At 37.2% G+C, this 24,733-nt stretch overlaps 2 protein-coding genes across 3 annotated transcripts in view; one reads left to right on the top strand and one right to left on the bottom strand.

Annotated features, from left to right (window-relative positions):
- The first annotated feature begins 4,940 nt into the window (after positions 1–4,940).
- On the top strand, positions 4,941–20,866 carry coq5 (coenzyme Q5, methyltransferase). Its single transcript, XM_050051878.1, has 7 exons — positions 4,941–5,166; positions 7,194–7,343; positions 7,429–7,653; positions 9,929–10,035; positions 11,193–11,281; positions 12,119–12,230; positions 20,404–20,866. Exons 1-7 carry the CDS (start codon positions 4,965–4,967, stop codon positions 20,503–20,505), a joined length of 987 nt encoding a protein of 328 aa, XP_049907835.1. The 5' UTR covers positions 4,941–4,964; the 3' UTR covers positions 20,506–20,866.
- Positions 20,867–21,045: 179 nt separating this feature from the next.
- znrf3 (zinc and ring finger 3) overlaps positions 21,046–24,733 on the bottom strand; it is an 89,933-nt gene continuing 86,245 nt past the window's right edge. For both annotated transcript variants that reach the window (XM_050051819.1, XM_050051820.1), the window contains exon 8: positions 21,046–24,611. In XM_050051819.1, coding sequence (XP_049907776.1) covers positions 22,861–24,611 — 1,751 coding nt within the window. In that variant the 3' untranslated portion in view covers positions 21,046–22,860. The remainder of the gene's footprint in view (positions 24,612–24,733) is intronic.

Raw genomic sequence — 24,733 nt, 5'->3', positions numbered from 1 at the left:
TGAAGTTGCTCTTATAAGCTGCCAGTTTACAGTAGTGTGTGTATAACCTCTGTGACCAATGAGCCTTGAATAGAGCAAAGACAAGCACATGAAAGTCCCATAGGAATATAACAAAATAATAAGTTGTGGGGAAGAATCTACAGGTCTTTAATATTAGCAATACCACAGTGTCGGATACTCTGCCCTGCATTTAAAGTGTGATCATCAAAATATGCTTGAAGTAACAAAAATAAAAGTACTCATTATACAGATTGGCCCATTTCAGAATGATATGTGTTGTTGTATTTTAATTACTCATGCAGTCATGTGTTCATCACTTTAATGTTGGAACTATGGGTGAAGCTAATTTAGATCAATAAAGTCTTAAGCTATCATATCTTTACCTAAAGTAACACATCATAATATACTTGTTAATTATGTTACATATGAATAATCTCAATTCTTAAATAACTAAAGTTATCAAATAAATGTAGTGGAGTAAAAACGAACAAAATTTGTCTCTGACTTTTAGTAGAGTAGGAGGAGAAAATTAAGAATAACAAATGCCTTGAAATTGTAAGTAAATACAGTAAAAACTCAAATATCCTACAAGTTTTTTTTTATATAAAGATTTTTTTTATTAACATATTCATTATTACAGCATGTTTGTGCTACATAACATCAAGCACTTGTGCAATGGAGAACAAAATAAAATAAATGTTTTTTGAATCTGTCCGTTTCCAAGGAAAATAAAAGGAGCACCTATCCACAAAAATACACGCCGACAAACCTTCAATCAAAGAATGATAGTAATACAAAAGAGCGAACAGACAATGAGAAGGACGGCTATAGTTCCAAACATCAAGGGTACATCACCACATGTACATGTAAACAGAATAATGACATAAGTGACATAATTCAGGTACTCCAAAGGGTACACGCCCAGTTGTGCAAGCCCACAAAAACACCAGGCATAAACAGGATTGTAACAAAAACAACAATAACAAAACATCAACAACAGCAACAAAAAAATACAGTAATTTTCCCCATCCTACCCCCTCCCTTGTATGGTTCTCAATTTCCTTCCGTTTGCATACCTACACAGTCTATGTACACGCACCCATCTGTACACGCTTATAGATCTACACTCAACTAAGTCCAGAGAAGGCAGAATGTCGATGAAGGGGCCCCAGATTTTCTGAAAGGTTGCAGGCTTCTTTCTCACATTATACAACATCTTTTCACCGTGCAGTGAGACACAAGCTCATTAATCCAGTGTCTTAGTGATGGTGAATCTTCACATTTCCAGTTAATTAGCGTGACACTATTGTAATCCTAGGTATTCTTCTTCTTTCTTCTTCTTCTTCCGAGGAAATCATATTTCCCAAGAGTGAAAACTCACCAAACTTTGCACAAAGGTCCAGTCTCATGCCAGATATCCTCAGCTGTAAACTCAAGCCAATAGTCCTGATGGTGGCGCTACAGCAAGCGTCTAAAGTTCAAAACTTTGAAAATTCATAACAAATCAACCATACGTGCTACAACTTCACAACTTTCATCAAACTGTAGCCCCAATACTGAAGAAACTTTTGTACATTTAAACCTATTAAAAATTATGAAGTTCATCACTCTGTTTTTTTCAAAAACTGTAAAACTTCTTAAACCTATCTCCTCCCACAATTTTTGCTCAATTGACACCAAACTTGCTACAGAGCATCTTCAGACTGTCCTACAAAAACTATGTTTCTCAGATTTTTGATTTATCAAAAATTGAGCCTACAGTGCATCAAAATGTTTGACTGTAAACGGTACTGTAAACATATACATGCAAATTCTTGCTAAATAAATCTTCAATGTTCATGAAAAAAATGACAAAATTCTAGAGTCATGGTAGATGATGTGTGGCAAATTTCAGAATTTTATCTCAAAAACTGAATTTTTGACAGCATTTTGAATTTTGCTCTAATGTGAACAATTGGAGTCAATGTAAAAATGGCAATTTTAAACATCAGTTTTTCACTTATGGAGCAAATCAATCATTGTTACAAACAAATTACCAACATCTCCATGCTGTCTAGATGCAATATGTGTATTTTCAGATTTTTGTTTCGATAACTGAATTTTTTACAGTGGTTTGAAATCTGCTTTTCCATGCATGGACGGCTGCTAAACCTGCACGTCTGGCTTAGTCAATTTGTGAAGCTACACATGAATTGTCACTGACTAATTAGCTCAGTGAGATAGAAATTGATTCTTAGTCTCAGAGATTGTGAGTTCAAGCCTCAGCTGATGCAAAAGGAAAGATTGTGTTGCTAAATTCCTAAATGTCTTCCAATTCTTCTGCTTGTTGCTCAGAATTGCCTAAAAATGCCCGGACCCGACCCATCGCTGCGCAGCAGCTATAATTAAAATGCATTTTTTCACTGCAGTGCTGACCAATAAGATAAAGTACTTCTTATAGTAACCAAGCTTGTGTCTCCCACAACCCATAATTTTGGTTCCTGCTCAATTTGACTTCCTATTACCTTTGAAGTTAAAGCAATAACGCGTTTCCAAAATTCTTCTATCACTGGGCAATTCCAAAGCATATGTAAGAGATCACCACCTGTCATTTTACATCTCTGACACCTGGAAGAAATGTTGTTGTCCATCTTATGTAACCTGTAAGGGGTGTAGTATGTTCTATGAAATATATTGAATTGAATTTGTCTGTGTTTTGTTGAGATTAACGTAGTCTGTGCCTGCTCCAATAGATGATGCCATTCTGCTTCATCATAAACACAGCCTAGGTCTGTTTCCCATTTTCCTTTTGTGGACGTTTTATCATAAACAGGTAGATCATCACTGATGATACCATATGTAGAAGATGTTAGTCCTTTAGTTGTTCTGCATATGTTACATAAGTGGGTTTCAAGAAGGGGTTTCTTCTGGAATGTTTGGGAATATTTCTTTAACCCAGTCTCTAATTTGTAGGAATTTAAAGAAGCTATGTTCAGGAAGATTGAACTTCTTTTTTAGTTGTTGGAAGTTGGCATATCCTACAAGTTTTAATGATTCAAAACATTCTGAGGTTTTTATTGACCTGTTACGACAGTGTGTAATATTTCTGTGATAGTCCATGTCTTTGGTATGAAATTACCTTTATATACGTTTACTTCCTGCTTTACTACTTGTTTCCATCACACATATCTGGTGAGGTCAGGTCATTTGGAACACTGGGTGAAATGGTGCAAATTATTTTTATTTATTATTATTTTTTCTGTATCTGTATGTAGATTTATACTGGGGTTTACATTCTTTTCCCAGTTGGTAGTCCTTTAGATATATATTGGAGGTATCTGTCTATCACTGAAGGAAGGATGTTCACTTGTATGCCTCTACACAAACGTTAGGAAATAACTTTTTTCCTTGACATTACATGTCACTATGACAGTGTTTACCTGTTTGGACATGTCCTATCTTTGGTGTATAATGTGATTGCTATATTGTCTTTTAAATGAACTTTTCTTCTTGATATTACATGTCATGATGTTTTTTTACCTGACGTTTAGACATGTCATATTCCTGACACATGATGCAACTATTTTAGGTCTTGCTACCTACTTTATGTCTTGTAGATGTTTATGTTGTGTATCTCACAATGTTATCACATGACTTGTCAGGTGACCCCTTTGACATGTGTATATATAGAGGTGTGTCCCCTACCAGTCTTTGTCTGATGAAGGGCGTGTAGCTGGAAACGTCACATTACTTTATATTCAACAATCATTTTGATTGGTCTGAGATAACAAGGCAGAGGGTTGATTTGCTGGTTTGGGTGATCAGAGCACTGCAGCTAAAACAAAATGGGATGACAACAAAATGGTTGTAAACTGCACTACTTTTGTCTTTGATACTCATTTTCACTTGTGTGTATTTTATTTATTTCATAAGCTACATATTTGTTTGAGCATTGTTACAGGAAGCCTGGGATCTCAGACCTCCACTGCCAATGACTGCTTCTCTGTATTTGTTGTGTATAAGAAAATAAATAATCTGAAACTTGAAACAACCCAAAGGACTCCTGTAATTTTTTCAAACTTTGTATTAACAGTTTCAACACGATGCATCCAGTGATCATTACATTCATTTTGCACAAAGTGGAGGGCAATGACCAAAATCCACAAATGCAAATAATGTGTCAAGTAGAGACAAACTTCAGTAATAGATGTCTTCCAAAACCAGATAAGATATATAAATAAATAAATAAATAAATAAGTAAATGAAATAAAAATAAAATAATATTACATTTTAAATCAAAATTAAACTTAAATAAGAATTTAATAGAATAGATAGAATAATAAATACAAAATATAATAAAATAATAATTATTAGAATAAAATAGAATAAAAATAAAAACAAAAATAAAATAAAGAATAAAATTAATAATAATTAAAATAAATATAAATAAAAGATAAATAAATAACATTAAAATTAAAATAGACTAAAATAAAAACAAAAACAAAAATAAGACAAAAATGAAAATTGATAATAATAAAAATAAAAAATAAAAAATTAAATTAAAATTAAAATACACTAAAATAAAATAAAATAAAAATAAAAACAAAAATAAGATAAAAAATGAAAATTAATAATAATTAAAATAAAATAAATAAAAAAGACATGAGCATGAACACACACGGGTTTGCCTAATTTGTTGTAAAGTTGTAAGATCTGCATAAATCAATAGTTTTGGTTATTTTTTTATGACACATTTTTAAATTTGATATTATTTTAAGATATGTATCTAGATCTGAATACTTGTGAGCAGGATACAAGGGCAATTTCTTTAAGTATTCTGTTTTATGAATATAAAAGTTAGCTAAACTAATGAGCAAATTAATCATATATTAGGACTCGTGCACAGAGTCAAGTGTGCTGCGGTCTTATTATAGCGTCGCTTCTGAATGACATCAGGCTGACGCACAGTTGCATAATCAGGCAACATGGCCGCATCCATGAGACTGCTGGTGCGGAGGGTGATCCGTCTGTCCCACAGAAACGTCCCCGTCCCCGCTGCTGGAGCCTCGGCCCGGTCAGGATGCTGCTTGGGCCCGTCGACCTGTCGCTGTTTCAGTGAAGCAGCTGAAGACAGAAACACACACTTTGGGTTTGAAACGGTGCCAGAGACGGAGAAGGCGAAGAGAGGTGAGCTGGAGCACAGATGCGCCCTACACTGTAACAAACTTCATTTAAAAAACTCGCTATTTAAAAGTTATTTGCTTCTCTGTGAATGTTCACACCTCGAGGGGCGGGGTTTAAATGTTTTTCGGTTTGTGAGAGTTTGCTGTGTAGTTCGGCACAGCTGAACCTTAGTGATACTAAGTGCAATAAATCCTGTCATCACTTTGAAGGTGATTGCTTCCGCTCTGCAGTGTGTGCAAGTGTGACTGTACTAACATGAGTGGTTGTTGGTGTATTCTTTATGAGCCGAACTTAAAGGCTGCAGGCATTAATCAGTATGACTTTTTAATTCACGTTAAACCTGCAGTGCTGTTGGCATAGGTCAAGAGTCAGATTTGATCGCAGGTGGGCGGGGCCAGTAAACTAAATAAAAAACAAACACATCCAAATGTTTTTTCACATTTCACACATACATTTTTCTATACATTCCCACTCCTCCCACACCAAACTAAAGTGTAAGCTGTTGAGGAAGCAGGTTAAGTCTTCCCCCGCCTTACAAATCAGTTACAAATCTAATGTTTTGGCAGTGTCTCAGCAGCAGGGTTCCACCAATATTGTTTTAAGATAGAAATCGAAAGCAGATTATTTTGTACTGAAGCTGGTGGTCGACAGTATTTTGCACAATATTTAATATATGACCACAGTAAGTGCAAATTACTATATTCTGGTCAGGGTGGAAAAACCTCTGAAGCAGCATTTTAGATAAAGAAAGCTACTCACTGTTTAATTTACTTCTAAAATCTGACACCTCTCAGCCTTCACAGGTGCATCAGTATTAGGGGCCTGTCCCAATACCCACACTTCCCCTAGAACTACCCACTTGCACTTGGTTGTGCGTGTTCACGTTTAGGCTAGTGGTGTCCCAAAACAGAACTGAGGTAGTGGAAGTGGTTTCCAACACTTAAAACCTGCCCTAGATTCCAAGGGAGCCCCGATGCACACTTTCAACGAAGTGGAAGATGAAATTTCCCAGAACACCTTGCGAAGTCAACAACTTCGTCAAGTTTTGGAAAACAATTTGTTACTGTATGATCGGAATGAGCCGACTCGGTCGAACACTGTGTCAGAATATTTAAACAAATCGACTTACCCGAACAAAATCGGTCAAAACTAGATGACGTCATAGTTTTCAGCATTTCTTCTCCATTCATTCATCAGACGGAGAAGAATAAACATAGCACACACCACAACAGAAGCACTGGAGTCGGCATTTTCAAACCTGAATGACTACCGGTATCTTGCGTCGCTACTACGCGTGACGGCAGATCTCTACCCTAATATTTCTCACTTCCCTCATCAAGGGTTATGTCTCAAACGAGGGCACTCAATACCAAGTGGAAGATTTAAGGGGTAGAAATGGGATAGGCCCTAAGTGTGCAAAGTCATCCAGTGGGCCAGATTGGACCCTTTGGCGTGCCGGTTCTGGCCCCCGGGCCGTATGTTTGACACCCCTGGCATAGGTGAAGAAAATAAGAAAAGTTTTGCACACAGCAAATAATCTGTATTATTGTCAGACGAATGTTTTGCGTCATTTTAAATAATATCTGTAGTTTATTGTGTGCATTGATTTATATTTATTGAACGACATCAAATTGGCGTATTTTAACGATGGGAAAATGAAATAATGTCCTGTAGCTATACATTCACATAATGAAGGCAATACCTCTTAGAACCATATACAAATTAAGATATTATTTTGTTGACCATCTAGATGTTCTGACTGTTAATTTCACACACCCTTCTGTCCAATTATTAAGAATAAACTCCTCAAAAAATAAATTATTTGTTAAAAGTTTGAGATGCAAAGTGAAATACAAACCCTGTGTGGTCTGCAAATGATGCCTGACCCCAATTTTAGAGTGCTGCGAGTGATGCATCAAACTGAACACATCACACTATTTTTAGAATAACAGTGTTTCTGAAACCCATGAAACCCTGATGTAAACAGCTTCCAGTGATGAATCTGCTCTGTCTCTCTCTCTGCTCTTCAGTGTATAAGGTGTTTGAGAATGTGGCGCAGAAGTACGACACTATGAACGATGCCATGAGTCTGGGGATCCATCGACTGTGGAAGGACACGCTGCTGCACGTCATGCACCCACAGCCCGGGGCGCAACTTCTGGATGTGGCTGGTGGAACAGGTAAAGCAGTGTGTGTGCAACTCTGCAGAAGATCAAAGCTCAACCCCAGACTGGTGTCACACTTCTGTGTTTTTTTGTCTGTCAGGTGACATTGCCTTCCGTTTCCTGGAGTACGTTCGCTCTCAGCAAGAGCGGCAGAAGCGACGGGCGACGCGGTCCATGCAGACGCCATCATGGCAGGACATTTCCAACAACTACTCCACCGAGGACGAGGAGGGGCCCCAGGAGTCCAGGGCTGTGGTGTGTGACATCAACAAGGAGATGCTGAAAGTGGGCAAGGAGAAAGCGGAAAGCACGGGCGTCAGTGCTGGTAAGGAGACATCTGATCAACTGTGAGACTGTGAGGTTTTTGTGAGCATGTTGACATGTACACAGATCAGGTTATTGGGATATCTCTGTCACGTTACTGTGCATGTAAATATCCCACAGTTACAGGAGCCTGGATTAAACCTCATTTTAGCTTTGAGAGAGCTGGATATTGAGTATTGATTGAGCTGTAGCATGTAAAGATCGTATCCAGGTTTCTCGTCACTGTCTGGGGATTAAACCTCAACCTTTTGTCTGAACAGATAATCATGTGTTCTTAATAACACAGAGTATTAAGTGCTGTCCAGTGTTGTAAACTGGCACTGATATTTTGGTGTTGTTTAGTTACTCTTTGATCAGATACTCACACTCATTTTAGACTGTATATTATTCGGCAAAAGTTGTTGCTTATGTTTTTATCATAAGATAAAATAATGCTGATGCTAATATCATGAGCATCAGTGTTGGGGGGGGGGGGGGGGGGGGTTAGGTAGGGTCCTCATCAGCATCCAATCATAGGACCGACTGACCCATGTTCAACTGCTCTTCACCCCTCTCCACTTCAACCTTCAAAGTTCTCCTTCGAATATTTGCCACTACCGCCAAGATCTGCACCCGTTGCGGCTCCACCCGGGCCCATCGCCAAAAACAAAACCTAGTCAGTCAGTAAAGGTTAGGATATTAATAAGTTAAAGACACCTCTGCATGGACAACAGACAGTGATGAGAAAGTTGGATAACTTCTTGATCAGAGGTATGTGGCTCAGAGGTAGAGCTAAAGATCGGCGGTTCCATCCCTGGCTCCACCAGTCCGCATGTCGACATATCCTTGGGCAAGATACTGGATTCATCCCAATACCCGACCTCGTATTCTTGTTTCCCTAACTTGCAAATCATGTCTTAGCAATTAGACAAAATGCGACGTCCTTCCCTCTGAAGCGTCATGCGAAGCGTCATGCGAAGCGACGTCCGTTTCCAATGACGCGGCAGCTGATCACAGCTGGATCAGCTGCATTCTCAGAACCCATCGGCTGTATTCGGCGTCTGACTTCCGGCAGATGGCGATACAGCCTCTGGGGGCAGACCCCCGATTTTTTGGCATTCCGGTTTGATTTGGGCGGAGGAGGCGAATTTCCGTTTCCGACTTCCGTTTATATATAAGTAAATATGCTGAACCATTGCGATGGATTCAGAGTTTGCAGTGACGCCAATTATGTTCCGCCTCGTTAGTTCACCGCACGGACCGTTTAACCTGGCAACAACTGCAGCCGGCTCAAACGTGATTGGTCAATATCACGCGAACTACAAACAGCCTACAACCGGAAACCAGGGTTCTTCCGCTCTTCTTCCGGAGGCAAGATCTCCGGAATTCTCTCACGAAAATTAAAATGACCGGTAAAAATAGATTATGACCGGATTTTTTTGACCCTGTCGGTCAAAATGACCGGCGACGAAAAAGTCTAGCGCAACGTCTGGTCTGTATATAGAGACTAGATCAGCTGTCAGGAGGCTTTATTAACAGCTATAGAAACTTTTAATGTAGTTTGAGTTGATGGAGGATAGAGGAGTTGAGGAGGGATATTGGGTTGAACCCCCTGAACCTCAAATTGCTCCCGGCTGTGTGCGAGTGCATGTGAGTGGTTACCGATTAGCAGCTAGCACCATGCATTGTAGCCTCGGCCACCATGTGTGACTGTGTGTGTGAATGGGTGAATGTGACATGTGGCATAAAAGCGCTTCGAGTGGTCCGAAGACTAGACCATTTGCCATATACCATATGTTCCATGTGAGCATTTCTATCAAATGTGATCAAAGGCAGCATAAGGTTCCATAGTATAAGTGCATGTAAATGTATTCAGTGTAATAAGCTGAGTTCACTGAGCTCTGAGTGGAGTTGTCTCTGAAAAGTCGACAGCTGTGACTGGCTGTCAACACTCTCAGATAATTTTATGCATGAAATATAAAGTAAATATGTGCAGACATTCACTTCCAAACATTCACATCAGACTCCTGAGTGCAGCGCTCAGACCACTTTAATCATAAGCGTGTGAGAGTTCTGTGCAGCCACCTGAACAGATTAATTGTTACAGAATTATGAAACCGATCTATTGGTGTAAAACTGTCACAAGTTTATAAACTGCAGCTACAGGTGCATCAGTACTGCAATCAAAACACAGCACTTGGAATCTGAGTAGAGAGCAAAGTTAAAGTGAAGACGGTGAGACAGTTATTGACCTGAGCGTCTGTGCCAATGTGTCTTTGTGTGTTGATGTGCATCAGGTCTGTCGTGGGTGGTGGGGGACGCAGAGGAGCTGCCCTTTGAAGATGACCAGTTTGACATTTATACCATCGCCTTTGGCATTCGAAACGTCACCCATATAGATCAGGTAACTGACTGGAACATTACTACAGCCTTTCTCTAATGCACAGATGGATTTATAAAGAGTGCTGGTGCTGGGTTGCACTTAAAGGGACAGTTCACCCCTAAATCAAAAATACATATTATTCCTCTTAGCTGTAGTGCTGTTTATCAGTCTAGAGTGTTTTGGTGCAAGTTGCTGAGTGTTGGGGATATCGGCTCTAGAGATGTCTGCCTTCTCTTGGTTATAATGGAACTAGATGGCACTCGGCTTGTGGTTCTCAAAGTGCATAAAGATACATTTTGAAAACTCAACAGCAATGTCTCTTTCCAGAAATCATGACCAGGTTACTCAAGATAATCCACAGACCTTTTTGAGGGCAGTTTCATGTAGGAACTATTTTCTTTCTACTGAACTACATCCACCAAAATTGTGTTACTGCGCAGAGGCATGAGTGCATCTATTAACTAATGAGAGGCTCATGCTCGTGACCGCTTGGGATGTAAACATTAATGGCGTCCACCTCGGCTGAGCTGTAACATTTGCTAGCTCAGAGGTGCTAGGTGAGCTAGCAGGGGATGCACGCTTCTGTGCCTGGTGATACGGTTGGTGGGTGTAGTTTGGTAGAAAGAAAATAGTTCCTACTTGAAACTGCTCACAACAAGGTCTGTGGATTATCTTGAGTAACCAAGTCATGATTTCCAGAAAGAGACATTGCTGTTGAGTTTTTCGGATGTATGTTTTTGGCACTTTGAGCACCACAAGCCGAGTGCCATCTAGTTCCATTATATTCAAGAGAAGGCAGACATCTCTACGGCCGAAATCTCCAACACTCTGCAACTCACACCAAAACAATGTAGACTGATAATTAGCACTACAGGTAAGAAAACAAATATGTCTTTTTGATTTTGGGGTGAACTGTCCCTTTAAGGTTTCATTTCCATCACTCACATGCTTAAAGAGGACTCACAGTTAAAATCCAATTCCAAAATCCAATGATACTCAATTTACAGTGGCGTTAAATGTGAAAAAGCAGCAAATCCTCACATTTAAGAAGCTGAAACCAACAAATCTTTTGCTCTATAATTAACTAAAGTAATGAATTGATAATTGAAATTGTTGTGAACATATTTTTCATTGTTTGATGAATCATGTCAACGTAAATTCCTTTTTCTTTTTGTCAGGCACTGCAGGAGGCTCTGCGGGTCCTGAAGCCTGGTGGCAGGTTCATGTGTTTAGAGTTCAGCAAAGTGACCAATCCTCTATTGGCAAGGTGAGGAGGAGTGTTGGCTCATGATGGATGGCTCGGTGTGAATATGAATCAACCTTGTGAATCTAAGAAGGCCTCTGTGGATTTATTACCGCCATCACAAATCTGACAGCACATTTTTACTGCTGCAGCTTGTTTTGGCTCCTGGAGGCTGCTGTGTGCTCATGGACAACCTGCACAGAGCTGCTGTAGAAATTCAGAAAAAAAAAAACAGGCTCATTGTAATCTAGAAAAAGTGATTTGTTATTTTGAAATGGAGATATTTCCCACAAATGCTCAGGTTAAAGACAAATGTTAAACAAATGTATTCATATATATTTTTGTTATCTGAATGGCTGCTGTGTCCTTCCATAATATGAAAATATAAGACGAACAACTTTTTGCTTTGTAAGGTTTAGACAAACACTGCCCCCTGCTGGGTTTGTACCTCAAAGCACTTCAGCAGATTGCCCGTTAAAATTACTACAGAGCATGGTGGGCCAACCTTGTGATGGAGGGCCAGTAGTTTGTGGAGGATGTTCCTCCAGCCAAAGACTCCACCCTCTGATGTGTACAGCTACAAGTGGAGAGAAAGGATTAATTAGTGAAGTCACCTTTTACGAGCGCCAGTCAGTCTTTCCAACTCTTTTAAGTGCAGATGTTTGACTCAATTAAAAAAAGCATTTCCTTAAGAAGAAAAAAAAAGTGCTTGTGTGAGAGCACATTATCAACATAGATTTGGTTATAAATCAATGTATGAAAGATTTTGGGAAAATGAGTGGATTGGTCGCAGGTTTAAGCTCTGTCTGAGAAAGCAGTTTTTGGCTTCTTTGGTAATTTGCATCCTGTTCGATTTTTCAGGCTTTATGATGCATACAGTTTCCAGATGATCCCAGTTTTGGGAGAGGTGATTGCTGGAGACTGGAAGTCGTACCAGTATCTAGTAGAAAGCATTCGCAAGTTCCCAGACCAGGTGAGGAAATATGATTCTTTAATTTTTGTCTCCCTATTTCTAGTATTGCTCCTCTCAATTCTGATGTGATTAACCTCAAATTAGAGCTATTTTAAAAAACATTCCCCATTTAGATTGTACAGATCTTTCTCAGGGAATATGCATTGAGCAACACATGAACATTGATTGCAAGACAGCACAACTAAACAGTCCTAGTTTGTGATAGCTCCCTGGACCACTGTATTATATTAATTATAGTTATGTCATAAAAAAGTCAAACTACAGTATGCCGTTAAACTGTCATAAAAAGGTTAAGAATAATATGCCATTGAAAATATTATAAAAAATCATGTATGTTACGCACTATTAAAATTTAAAAAAAAAAGTCATAGTAAAGTATGTCATGAAAATGTTTTCGAAAATGTCATAATGTACTATGCCATAAATATGTAATATAAATTACCATAGTATATAGTATGTCATAAAAAATGCATAAAAGAAGTCATGGTATGCCATAAAATTTCTTAATAAATGTTGCACAGAAAGCATCGAAAAATGAGATGAAAATGTCGTATTATAGTATGTCGTAAAAATGTGATAAGGAAAATATCATATTATAGAATGCCATAAAAAAATAATAAAAAATGTCATAGTAAAGTATGTCATTAAAATATGATTAAGAATCTCAAAGTAAAATATGTCATGAAAATGTGATAAAAAAAGTCATAGTATAGTATGTCGTTCTTTCATGATTTTTGCCATCATAGTAGACTTTGATGTTTCATGATTTTCAACTACATACTATATTATGATGTTTTTTTCATGATTTTTAACGACATAATATACTATGACGTTTTTTTTATCCTTCATAATTTTTAACAACATACGATACTATGACGTTTTTTCATGATTTTCAATGACATACTATACTATGACGTTTTTTTCATAATTTTTAACAACATACTATACTATGACGTTTTTTTTCATAATTTTTAACAACATACTATACTATGATGTTTTTACATGATTTTTAATGACATACTATACTATGATGTTTTCATGATTTTTAACAACATACTATACTATGATGTTTTTACATGATTTTTAATGACGTACTATACTATGATGTTTTCATCATTTTTAACAACATACAATACTGTGACATTCTTTCATGCTTTTTGACAGCATACTATACTATGATGTTTTTTTATGATTTCTGACAACATACTATACTATGACATTTTCTCATGACTTTTAACAACATACGATACTATGACGTTTTTACATGGTTTTGGACGACATACTTAACTATGACGTTTTTTCAAGATGTTCGACTGCATACTGTACTGTGACGTTTTTCATGATTTTTGACGAGATACTATACTATGACGTTTTATCATGATTTTGGACGACATGCTATACTATGACGTTTTTTCATGATTTCTGACGACATACTATACTATGACATTTTTCATGATCTTTAAGGACATACTATACTATGAGGTTTTTTCAAGATGTTTGATGAAATACTATGCTATGACATTTTTTTTCCATAACTTTTAACAACATACGATACTATGACGTTTTTACATGGTTTTGGACGACATACTTAACTATGACGTTTTTTCAAGATGTTTGACTACATACTACACTGTGACGTTTTTCATGATTTTTGACGAGATACTATACTATGACGTTTTATAATGATTTTGGACGACATACTATACTATGACGATTTTCATGATTTCTGACGACATACTATACTATGAAATTTTTCATGATTTTTAAGGACATACTATACTATGAGGTTTTTTCATGATTTTGGACGAAATACTATACTATGACATTTTTCATGATTTCTGACGACATACTATACTATGACATTTTCTCATGACTTTTAACAACATACAATACTATGACGTTTTTTCAAGATGTTTGATGACATACTATGCTATGACATTTTTTTTCCATAACTTTTAACAACATACGATACTATGACGTTTTTCATGATTTTTGACGACATACTATATTATGACTTTTTTTCATCATTTTTATCAACATACAATACTGTGACATTCTTTCATGCTTTTTGACAGCATACTATGACATTTTATCATGATTTTGGACGACATACTATACTATGACGTTTTTCATGATTTTTGATGACATACTATACTATGACATTTTTCATGATTTTTGATGACATCCTATACTATGACGTTTTATCATGATTTTTGACGACATACTATACTATGATGTTTTTACATTATTTCGGACAAAATACTATACTATGATGTTTTTACATTGTTTCGGACGAAATACTATACTATACTGTTTTTTCATTTTTTTTCAACGACATACTATACTATGATGTTTTTTCATGATTTTCAACGACATACTATACTATGATGTTTTTTCATGATTTTCAACGACATACTATTCTATGACATTTTTTCATGATTTTGGAAGACATACTTTACTATGACGTTTTTCAGGTTTTGTCACAGCATACTATGTACTATGATGTTTTTTCATGATTTTGGACAACATACTTTACTATGACTTTTTTTTATGATTTTTGATGATATGCTATACTATGATGTTTTTTCATGGTTTTCAACGACATACTATACTATGAGCTTTTTTCATGATTTTTGACAACATGCTATATTATGACATTTTTACATGGTTTTGGTCGACATGCTATACTATGACGTTTTTTTTCCCCATGACTTTTAACAACATATTATACTATGATGTTTTGTTGTTATTTTCAACAACACTATGATGTTTTTTCATGTTTTTTGACAACTAGTGTAGTATGTTGTTCAAATTCATGAAAAAACATCATAATGTATAGCATGTCGTCAAAAAGCACGTAAAAACGTCAAAATAAGATATATGGTCAAAAATCATGAAAAATCGTAATAGTAGAATGTCGTCAAAAATCATGAAAAAAATGTCATAGTATGTTGTCCAAAAATATGTAGAAACGTCATAGTATAATATGTTGTAAAAAATAATGAAAAAAATATCATGCTAAAGTATGGCGTCCAAAACCATTTAAAACGTCATAGTATAATATGTCGTCAGAAATCATGAAAAAACGTCATAGTATAGTATGTCGTCAGAAATCATGAAAAAACGTCATAGTATAGTATTTCGTCAGAAATCATGAAAAAACGTCATAGTATAGTATGTCGTCAGAAATCATGAAAAAACGTCGTAGTATAGTATGTCCTCCAAAATCATGCAAAAACGTCATAGTGTAGCATGTCATCAGAAATCATGAAAACACGTCATAGTATAGTATGTCCTCCAAAATCATGCAAAAACGTCATAGTATAGCATGTCATCAGAAATCATGAAAAACGTCATAGTAAAGTATGTCGTCCAAAATCATGCAAAAACATCATAGTATAGTATGTCGTCCAAAATCATGAAAAAATGTCATAGTATAGTATGTCGTCAGAAATCATGAAAAACGTCATAGTATGGTATGTCGTCAGAAATCATGAAAAAACATCATAGTATGGTATGTCGTCGAAANGTATGTCATCAGAAATCATCCAAAAACGTCATAGTATGGTATGTCGTCGAAAATCGTGAAAAAATGTCATAGTATGGTATGTCGTCAGAAATCATGAAAAAACGTCATAGTATAGTATGTCGTCAGAAATCATCCAAAAACGTCATAGTATGGTATGTCGTCAGAAATCATGCAAAAACGTCATAGTATAGTATGTCATCCAAAATCATGCAAAAACGTCATAGTATAGTATGTTGTCCAAAATCATGAAAAAACGTCATAGTATAGTATGTCGTCAGAAATCATGAAAAAACGTCATAGTATAGTATGTCGTCCAAAATCATGAAAACACGTCATAGTATAGTATGTCGTCAGAAATCATCCAAAAACGTCATAGTATAGTATGTCGTCAGAAATCATGCAACAACGTCATAGTATAGCATGTTGTCCAAAATCATGAAAAAAACGTCATAGTATAGTGTGTTGTCCAAAATCATGAAAAAAAACGTCATAGTATAGTGTGTCGTCCAAAATCATGCAAAAACGTAATAATAAGGTATACGGTCCAAAATCATGAAAAAAGGTCATAGTATACTATGTCGTCCAAAATCATGAAACAAAATCACATTAAAGTATGTTGTCCAAAACCATGGTAAAATGTCATAGTATAGTATGTCGTATAAAATCATTAAAAAATATAGTATAGTACATTTTTTATTCCTTTAATATATGTTTATTGCATTTTTTACATAAAACACAGGACAGAACAGCTCACACATCACATGGCAAATAGAAGGAGTAGTTGAAAATAACAGAATAAGGTAACAATGAAAAACAGATTTAGTGGAAATAAATAAAAATAAATAAGAGAGAGTGGGCATTACATCCATCCCCAACGTCCCTCACCTCCCACAGCCACACAGAGGCAGCAATAACCAAACAGACTGGGCTATACAGACAAATAACAAGGTTACAAGAGGGCTAATTTACAAGAAGTGTCCAGAGACTGGCTAGGCCAATTTAGGAAACCCCTGTAATATAGAAGATGACAGTGTAGGTCCGTTGTACTTTAAGTTAGGATCCCAAACTTTATGAAATGCCTCTACTGAAGAGTGATGCATACAGGTTATATATTCGTTGGGAATACACTGCATTACACGATTGTGCCATGACTTTTTTATTGGAGCAGCATCCTTGATCCAGAAGAGCAGAATATTTTTCCTGGCAGCAAAAGTCAAAAGATTGAAAAGTCTTTTGTGTTTGATGTTTGTAGTATGACCATCTGAGAGTCCAAGGAGCCACATAGGGTCCAAATCTATTTGCACAACAAATATAACAGACAGTTCACTCACAATACTGGACCAATAGCTTTGTAGCTTCACACAAAGCCAAAAACAGTGAATATAGTTTCCAGACTTAGAGTTACACTTACAACAGAGATAGGAAACATTAGCATCCATTTTATTTTTGAGAGTAGGTGTTATATACAGTATGTGCGGTGTACAATTCTGAACTGAGTAGATTTGGTTCGATTGCAGATAGATATTTCTATAGCATGGATCCACACTGCTTGCTACACCAGGTCGCCAATAGTGATGCCAAAGTCCATAGTATGTTGTTAAAAACCATGAAAAAAGCTCATAGTATAGTATGTCGTCCAAAACCATGTAAAAACGTCATAGTATAGTAAGTAGTTGAAAATCATGAAAAAGGTCATAGTATAGCATGTCGTCAAAGATCATCAAAAAACGTCATCGTGTAGTATGTCGTCCAAAATCATGTAAAAAGGTCGTAGTAGGATAGCATGTCGTCAAAAATCATGAAAAAACGTCATTGTATAGTATGTCGTCAAAAAACATGAAGAAACGTCTTAGAATAGTATGTCATCAAAAATCATGAAAAAACGTCATAGTATAGCATGTTGTCAGAAATCATGAAAAAAAACGTGTAGTATGTCGTCAAAAATCATGTAAAAACGTCATAGTATAGTATGTCGTCAAAAATCATGTAAAAACGTCATAGTATAGTATGTCGTCCAGAACCATGTAAAAACATCATAATATAGCATGTCATCAAAAATCATGAAAAAAGATCATAGTATAGTGTGTCGTCCAAAATCATGTAAAAACGTCATAGTATAGTATGTCGTCAAAAATCATGTAAAAACGTCATAGTATAGTATGTCGTCCAGAACCATGTAAAAACATCATAGTATAGCATGTCATCAAAAATCATGAAAAAAGGTCATAGTATAGTATGTCGTCCAAAATCATGAAAAAACGTCATAGTATAGTATGTCGTCCAAAATCATGAAAACATTTTATAGTATACTATGTCGTCAAAAATCATGAAGAAATGTCATAGAATAGTATGTCATCAAACTCATGAAAACTCATGAAAAAAGGTCATAGTATAGTATGTTGTCAAAAATCATGAAAAATGTTATAGTATAGTATGTCGTCCAAAATCATGAAAAAACATCATAGCATAGTATGTCATCAAAAATCATGAAAAAAGGTCATAGTATAGTATGTTGTCAAAAATCATGAAAAAAACTTAATAGTATAGCATGTTGTCAAAAATCATGAAAACATTTTATAGTATACTATGTCGTCAAAAATCATGAAGAAATGTCATAGAATAGTATGTCATCAAACTCATGAAAACTCATGAAAAAAGGTCATAGTATAGTATGTTGTCAAAAATCATGAAAAATGTTATAGTATACTATGTCATCAAAAATCATGAAAAAAGGTCATAGTATAGTATGTCATCCAAAATCATGAAAAAAGGTCATAGTATAGTATGTTGTCAAAAATCATGAGAAAACGTCATAGTATAGTATGTCGTCCAAAATCATGGAAAAAGGTCATAGAATAGTATGTCATCCAAACTCATGAAAAAAGGTCATAGTATAGTATGTTGTCAAAAATCATGAAAAAAGGTCATAGTATAGTATGTCGTCCAAAATCATGAAAAAAACTTCATAATATAGCATGTTGTCAAAAATCATGAAAAAATGTTAAAGTATACTATGTCGTCAAAAATCATGAAGAAACGTCATAGTATAGCATGTCGTCAGAAATCATGAAAAAATGTCATCGTGTAGTATGTCGTCCAGAACCATGTAAAAACGTCATAATATAGCATGTCATCAAAAATGAAAAAACGTCATAATATAGCATGTCATCAAATATCATGAAAAAACGTCATAGTAGAGCATGTCGTCAGAAATCATGAAAAAATGTCATCGTGTAGTATGTCGTCCAGAACCATGTAAAACATCATAATATAGCATGTCATCAAAAATCATGAAAAAAGGTCATAGTATAGCATTTCGTCAAAAATCATGAAGAAACGTCATAGAATAGTATGTCATCAAAAATCATGAAAAAAACGTCATAGTATAGCATGTCATCAAAAATCATGTAAAAACGTCATCGTGTATAGTATGTCGTCAAAAATCATGAAAAAAAAGTCATAGTATAGCATGTCGTCAGAAATCATGAAAAAACGTCATAGTATAGCATGTCGTCAGAAATCATTAAGAAACGTCAAAGAATAGCATGTCATCAAAAATCATGAAAAAACGCCATAGTATAGTATGTCATCCAGAACCACGTAAAAACGTCATAATATAGCTTGTCATCAAAAATCATGAAAAAGGTCATCATGTATAGTATGTTGTTCAAAATCATGTAAAAACGTCATAGTATAGTATGACATCAGAAATCATGAAAAAAGGTAATAATATAGCATGTCATCAAAAATCATGAAAAAAAGGTCATCATGTAGTATGTCGTCAAAAATCATGTAAAAATGTCATAGTATAGCATGTCGTCAAAAATGATGAAAAAAGGTCATGGTATAGCATGTCGTCAGAAATCATGAAAAAACGTCATGGTATAGCATGTCGTCAGAAATCATGAAAAAACTTTGTGTAGTATGTCGTCAAAAATCATGTAAAAATGTCATAGTATAGCATGTGATTAAAAACCATGAAAAAAGTTCATAGTATAGTATGTCATCAAAAATCATGAAAAAAACGTCATAGTATAGCATGTCGTCAGAAATCATGAAAAACTTTGTGTAGTATGTCGTCAAAAATCATGAAAAAAGTTTATAGTATAGTATGTCGTCCAAAATCATGAAAGGTAGTCATAGTATGTCATAGTATTTTGAGGACAAAAGTCATAGTTTTGTATGTTGCCAAAATCATGAAAAAATGTCATAGTATAATACAGTATAACACCTAAACCTAGTATGTCAGAAAAGGTAACAACAAAAAAAGTCACGATATATTGTCCAAAAATATAGAAACACAGGTCATAGTATGGTATGTCTCACTAAAAGTCATGGTATACTAAATGTTATAGGTACATGTAATGAATTAAGTCATACGAGACCAGTGAAACTGCACTTTGCTGTTATTAGAAATGAGAAGAAATGCTGATTCATTTTTTTTATCAATTGAATATTTAACTGTCTCAACACTACTTGTCATTGTAGGTTCTGAAATTTTGTTTCCATTACTTAAAGCTTGTTAGATTTTCACCTGTATTAATTATTTGTTGCCAAACACCTACCTGACTATGTGCAGCAGTGTAACTTTGTGGATTAAATGTTAGTAAATCATTTCCTGTGCTCTTTTGTTTTTTTCTACAGGAGGAGTTTAAATGTATGATTGAGGATGCAGGTTTCTACTGTGTGAAGTACCACAACCTCACCGGCGGAATTGTGGCTCTTCACTCTGGTTTCAAACTGTGAGATGCACTTCTGACACCTATGGAAAAAAGCAAAAGGACTTGATCTGTGTTTCAGGCTTTTTTGCCTGTATAACAAACTGTCTGCAGTTATCAGACATGAATTTCAGAGCATGAATCCCCAGAGCTTCTCTCTGCACAGTGACAGGAAATCAGGTCAGTGGATATATTTATTGATTTACTTACCTGCTGTTGGTCTTCATTAAAAACAGTACCAATGTTGGTGTATAGAGTGCATGTCACTGAATCTGTGGTGGTAATGTTAAGACTGGCAAGTGAGTTAAACCATGTAAGTGTTGTTAGTTTTGAATATTTTTTATAATGTCAACATTTTGGCAACAAGTAATAAATTTTTTTGGAAAACATTGACACCAAACTACTTATTACTACTAACAACAATACAACTACTAACTTTTAGAAAGCAAAATGTAAAAATGTCAACGTGGAATTCAAACAATGGAAAGAAGGACACCACAACATGAGTTACTTGAATAAAACTGTATATTTTACAGATCTTTGTACACTTTAATTACAAAACTGTATGGTACTAAAGTTTTAAAATCAGTTTTTTGGTCAGAGAAGATTTAATCGTCTTGTGTGCAATTACCATGTATATACAAAGTCTCATGTTAGTGATTTTTCTCAAAATAAAAAGCAACCAAATAACTCAAACGTTCATACACTCTGAACATAAGACATGGCTTAAAGATAAATATATTAGTAAATAAATATTCAGAGAACATATTTCCATTTATGAAATGTGTTTGCTATACAGGTACAGAAATATACACAGATTGATTTCTAGCCTTTTTTTTTTTAAACATTTGTAATGGTAATGACAGAAAATAATTATATTCTTAAAAAATTAAAAAATATTAATTTTTGTACACATTTTAATCTTCTTAAGTGCTAGAAACAATAACAAAAAAAATTAAATAGTGACTCAAGTACCCCAAAATGTTATATTTGCAGTAGGTACATATCTCTATGCAAAAGGCAAGATTAGATTCTCACTTGATTACAGCACTGGGTTAACTTATAAATAGGGTTATTTCAGAAAGTTTTCCTCTGTGTAGAGAATGTGTATATTTCATAGAAACAGTATAAAAACAGTCTGCAGGACAAACAGAAAGGCATGAATGACAAGCATTGATATCGCGAGTATGTATTATGCATGGCACGATATGATTCAAACGGATACACTGTGGTATGTATAACTGCATCGATTAAAAAAAAAAAGTCACAGTACAATAAGGAACCCTTATGAAATATGAGTCTTTTCCAGCTACTTTCCTTTGGCCTTTTGATACATGCTAGAATCTTTTTATAGATATTTATTAGAGCATGCCTCATTGAGGAAAATTGAGTAAGTGACAGCAAAAATACACTTTTAAGGGCTTCCAAACAGGAGGTAGAGTGCTACACTCTACTTCTGGAGAAATCTACTGACCCCGAGACACTGTCACTTCAGACTGGAGTTCGACTAAAAGCGGCGCAGTGTCTTTTAGATATTGCTACAAACAGCTTACCAGCATAAGGCTTTCATGTTGCTCTGGCACATCTCATACAGGTAGGCCACTACTGGACAGAAATGCAATGCATAAAACAAATTCTGTATTATATTGAATAGAGACCAGTGTCAGCCTTGCATTCACATTTCTATGCATTTTTTTCCTGTAATATATAGCTTCTTCTCCTCAGAGAAATGTGTGGGTCGCAAACACTAAGAATGACCCATTTCCCTGCTTTTGAAAAAAGTAAAAGAAAAAAAAAAACAATCATGTCTTTCTGTTTTGGTATAGCTATGTCCGTACAACCTATTTGAGTTGGTGGTTGAAGCTTTATAGGCAGTCAGTGTTCATGTGCGCACATATACATGTAGATGCAGATGTTTGTGAATTAAGAGTGTACATTTTTGTAGAGAAAAAAAATCTCAGATTCCTAGATCTTGCACCAAAGATATCTTGTTCTTGAAAAAGTCTCACAAGAAATGGGCCCGGATTACTTAATGCCGAAGGGGCCGAACCCTTGATGGCAGCAGACAGTCTGCAAATAGATGCCAATACCAACCTACTTCTAGTTTCAGTTAACAACCTCCATCCATATTTGTAGTTTCACTTTGTCTCAGTACTATGGTAACATCGTCGGCTCTGAGACGTTTGTGGCCACAGGAATGAACTTGATACACTGTCTAGAAATGACAGGCCATTTCAGTAGAAATCCACACAATCGAAGATGATAACATTCAGAGCTCAGAGAGCAAGGTTAGAACAAGGCAGCTGAGGGTTTCAATGATTGACTGACTGGTTCGGTACCAAATACATACTTTAGACTGAGTCCCTTGTCTCTGGGCTGGAGTTCATATACCCAGTCCACCCTCATTTGTCGAAGTACTGCTGCTTCCCAATGCAGTGGGGCTTGCAGAGAGCTGAGGGTGGAACAAAGCCCTGGTCTCCTCCTCCTGAGGGTATGGCTGACCTCTAAACTGTCCTGAGGTGAAATACCCCTCCCGGGGCTCGTGTCGCTCCCCTGTCCGCACCTCTGCCTCCACTGTGACGCTGATGGGCAATAAACTGCTCTGGGTCTCTGCCCCTGTGCCCAATTCACAATCTGTGTCCTCAGGAATTATGGGTATTCTCTGGTTGAGTTCGCAGCAGCCCTGTCCAGAGCAGGCCTCTGAGTCTGCATGCGCATACTGCACATTAACAGCATAGTCCTCGGTGTAGCGCCCCGTTGAGGCCCTGTGCACCTTCATTTCTTTGTAGAAGCAGCAAGGCAGCCCTTCGTAGCTCACCTGCTCTGAGGAAGGGCACATGTGCTCAGGAGCAAAATAGTTCTTGGAGGCTGAGCTCTGAAAGTCCACCCCCCTGTGAAAGCGTCCTGTGGCCAAAGCCCCAGCTTGGTCCAAGTCCTGCCCTTTGCACTCCACATTGGGAGGCAGCACCTCAAAGCAGCAGCTACAGGCTGCAGCCCCAAGCTCTCCCGACTCCTCCTGCGCCCCCTTCCCCCTGTCTGCTCCAGTAGCCTCTGGAGCCCCGGCTGAGGTAGTGCTAATGTTGCTGTTCTCCCTGGGTTCCAGTGATGAGCGACTGCTGTAGTTGGGCTCCAAACTGCAGTTGGAGAGGTGGTCCCCCGAGTTATATCCCGAAGCTCCAGGAGGGAGCTGGAGGCAGTCATGTCCCAAGGGAACAGGGGATGATGAGTCCTCTGCAGGAACTGAGGCGCAGGCCGCAGCCCCTGCTTCCCCCACGGAGCCCCTACATGGACTCTTACTCCTGTAGACATAAGGATCGTAGTCACTGCTCAGTGAGCTGCGGAAGGTAGAGCAGCTACCGTACACCCCCTGGTTGCTGACCTCAGTACAGTCTAACATGGAGTCGCTGGAGGAACAGTGGCACTGGCCTGAGCTGCTGCTGCTGCTGTCACTACCAGGGCAGTCAGCAAGGTAACCGCTGCACACTGAGCGGTGGCCATGGTAACAGCTCAGGCCAGAAGTGCTGCCAGTATCACCTATCCTCGAAGAAGAGGCAGGTGCCATGTGTACCACTGTGGGGTATAACAGCCCCTGCTGAAAGGCCCTGCTGTGGTGGCCCTTGTGGGCCCCTCCTCCTCCACCAAGCTGCCCTGCCATAGTAGGCCCTTGGCCTCCCTCAGGCTGAGGGAAAGTCAACCCCTGAAAATAGTAGTGCTGGTACATAGTCTCGTACTGCGAGAAGCAGGCTGCTCGGGAAAAGTTGCGACCATGGAACTTGGGTCGTTTAAAAGCAGTGTGATGCGGCTGTGCTGGGTAGGCGGGTGGTCCGCGGTGCTCTAATCCACAGTGGTGGGGGTTGAGTGAGTGGTCCAGATGAAGGGTTGGGTGGTAGCTCCGGAGAAAGGCAGATGTTGACTGGGGAGGGTAAAGACCTTGAGGATCTGGGTGCTGGTCCACAGTGAGTACGGTGATGGGGTTGCCGTGGGGGTCCATGCTGGTTCTGGTTGGGTAGGCTGTCACCTGGCCAGCACGGTGCACCCTGCCAGGATAATGGACTGGCAGCACCACACGCTGCCGGCCATGGACTGGGTTACCAGGGTCCATGCATGCTGGTCCTGGATTTCCCTTCTTTTGCTCTGTGAAAACAAATAACGAAATGTCGCAAATGAAAAGAACCAGGAAACGTTTTCCCTAATATTTCTGTTTCTAACAAAGATTATTTTATTGAAATGTCGAACCAGTCAGAGGTTGTGTACAA

The sequence above is a fragment of the Epinephelus moara genome, chromosome 8 (genome assembly GCF_006386435.1).
Source record: "Epinephelus moara isolate mb chromosome 8, YSFRI_EMoa_1.0, whole genome shotgun sequence".
Taxonomy (NCBI): domain Eukaryota; kingdom Metazoa; phylum Chordata; class Actinopteri; order Perciformes; family Serranidae; genus Epinephelus; species Epinephelus moara.
Note: the sequence above shows the minus strand (reverse complement) of the source record. Positions and strands in the feature narration are given on the sequence as shown.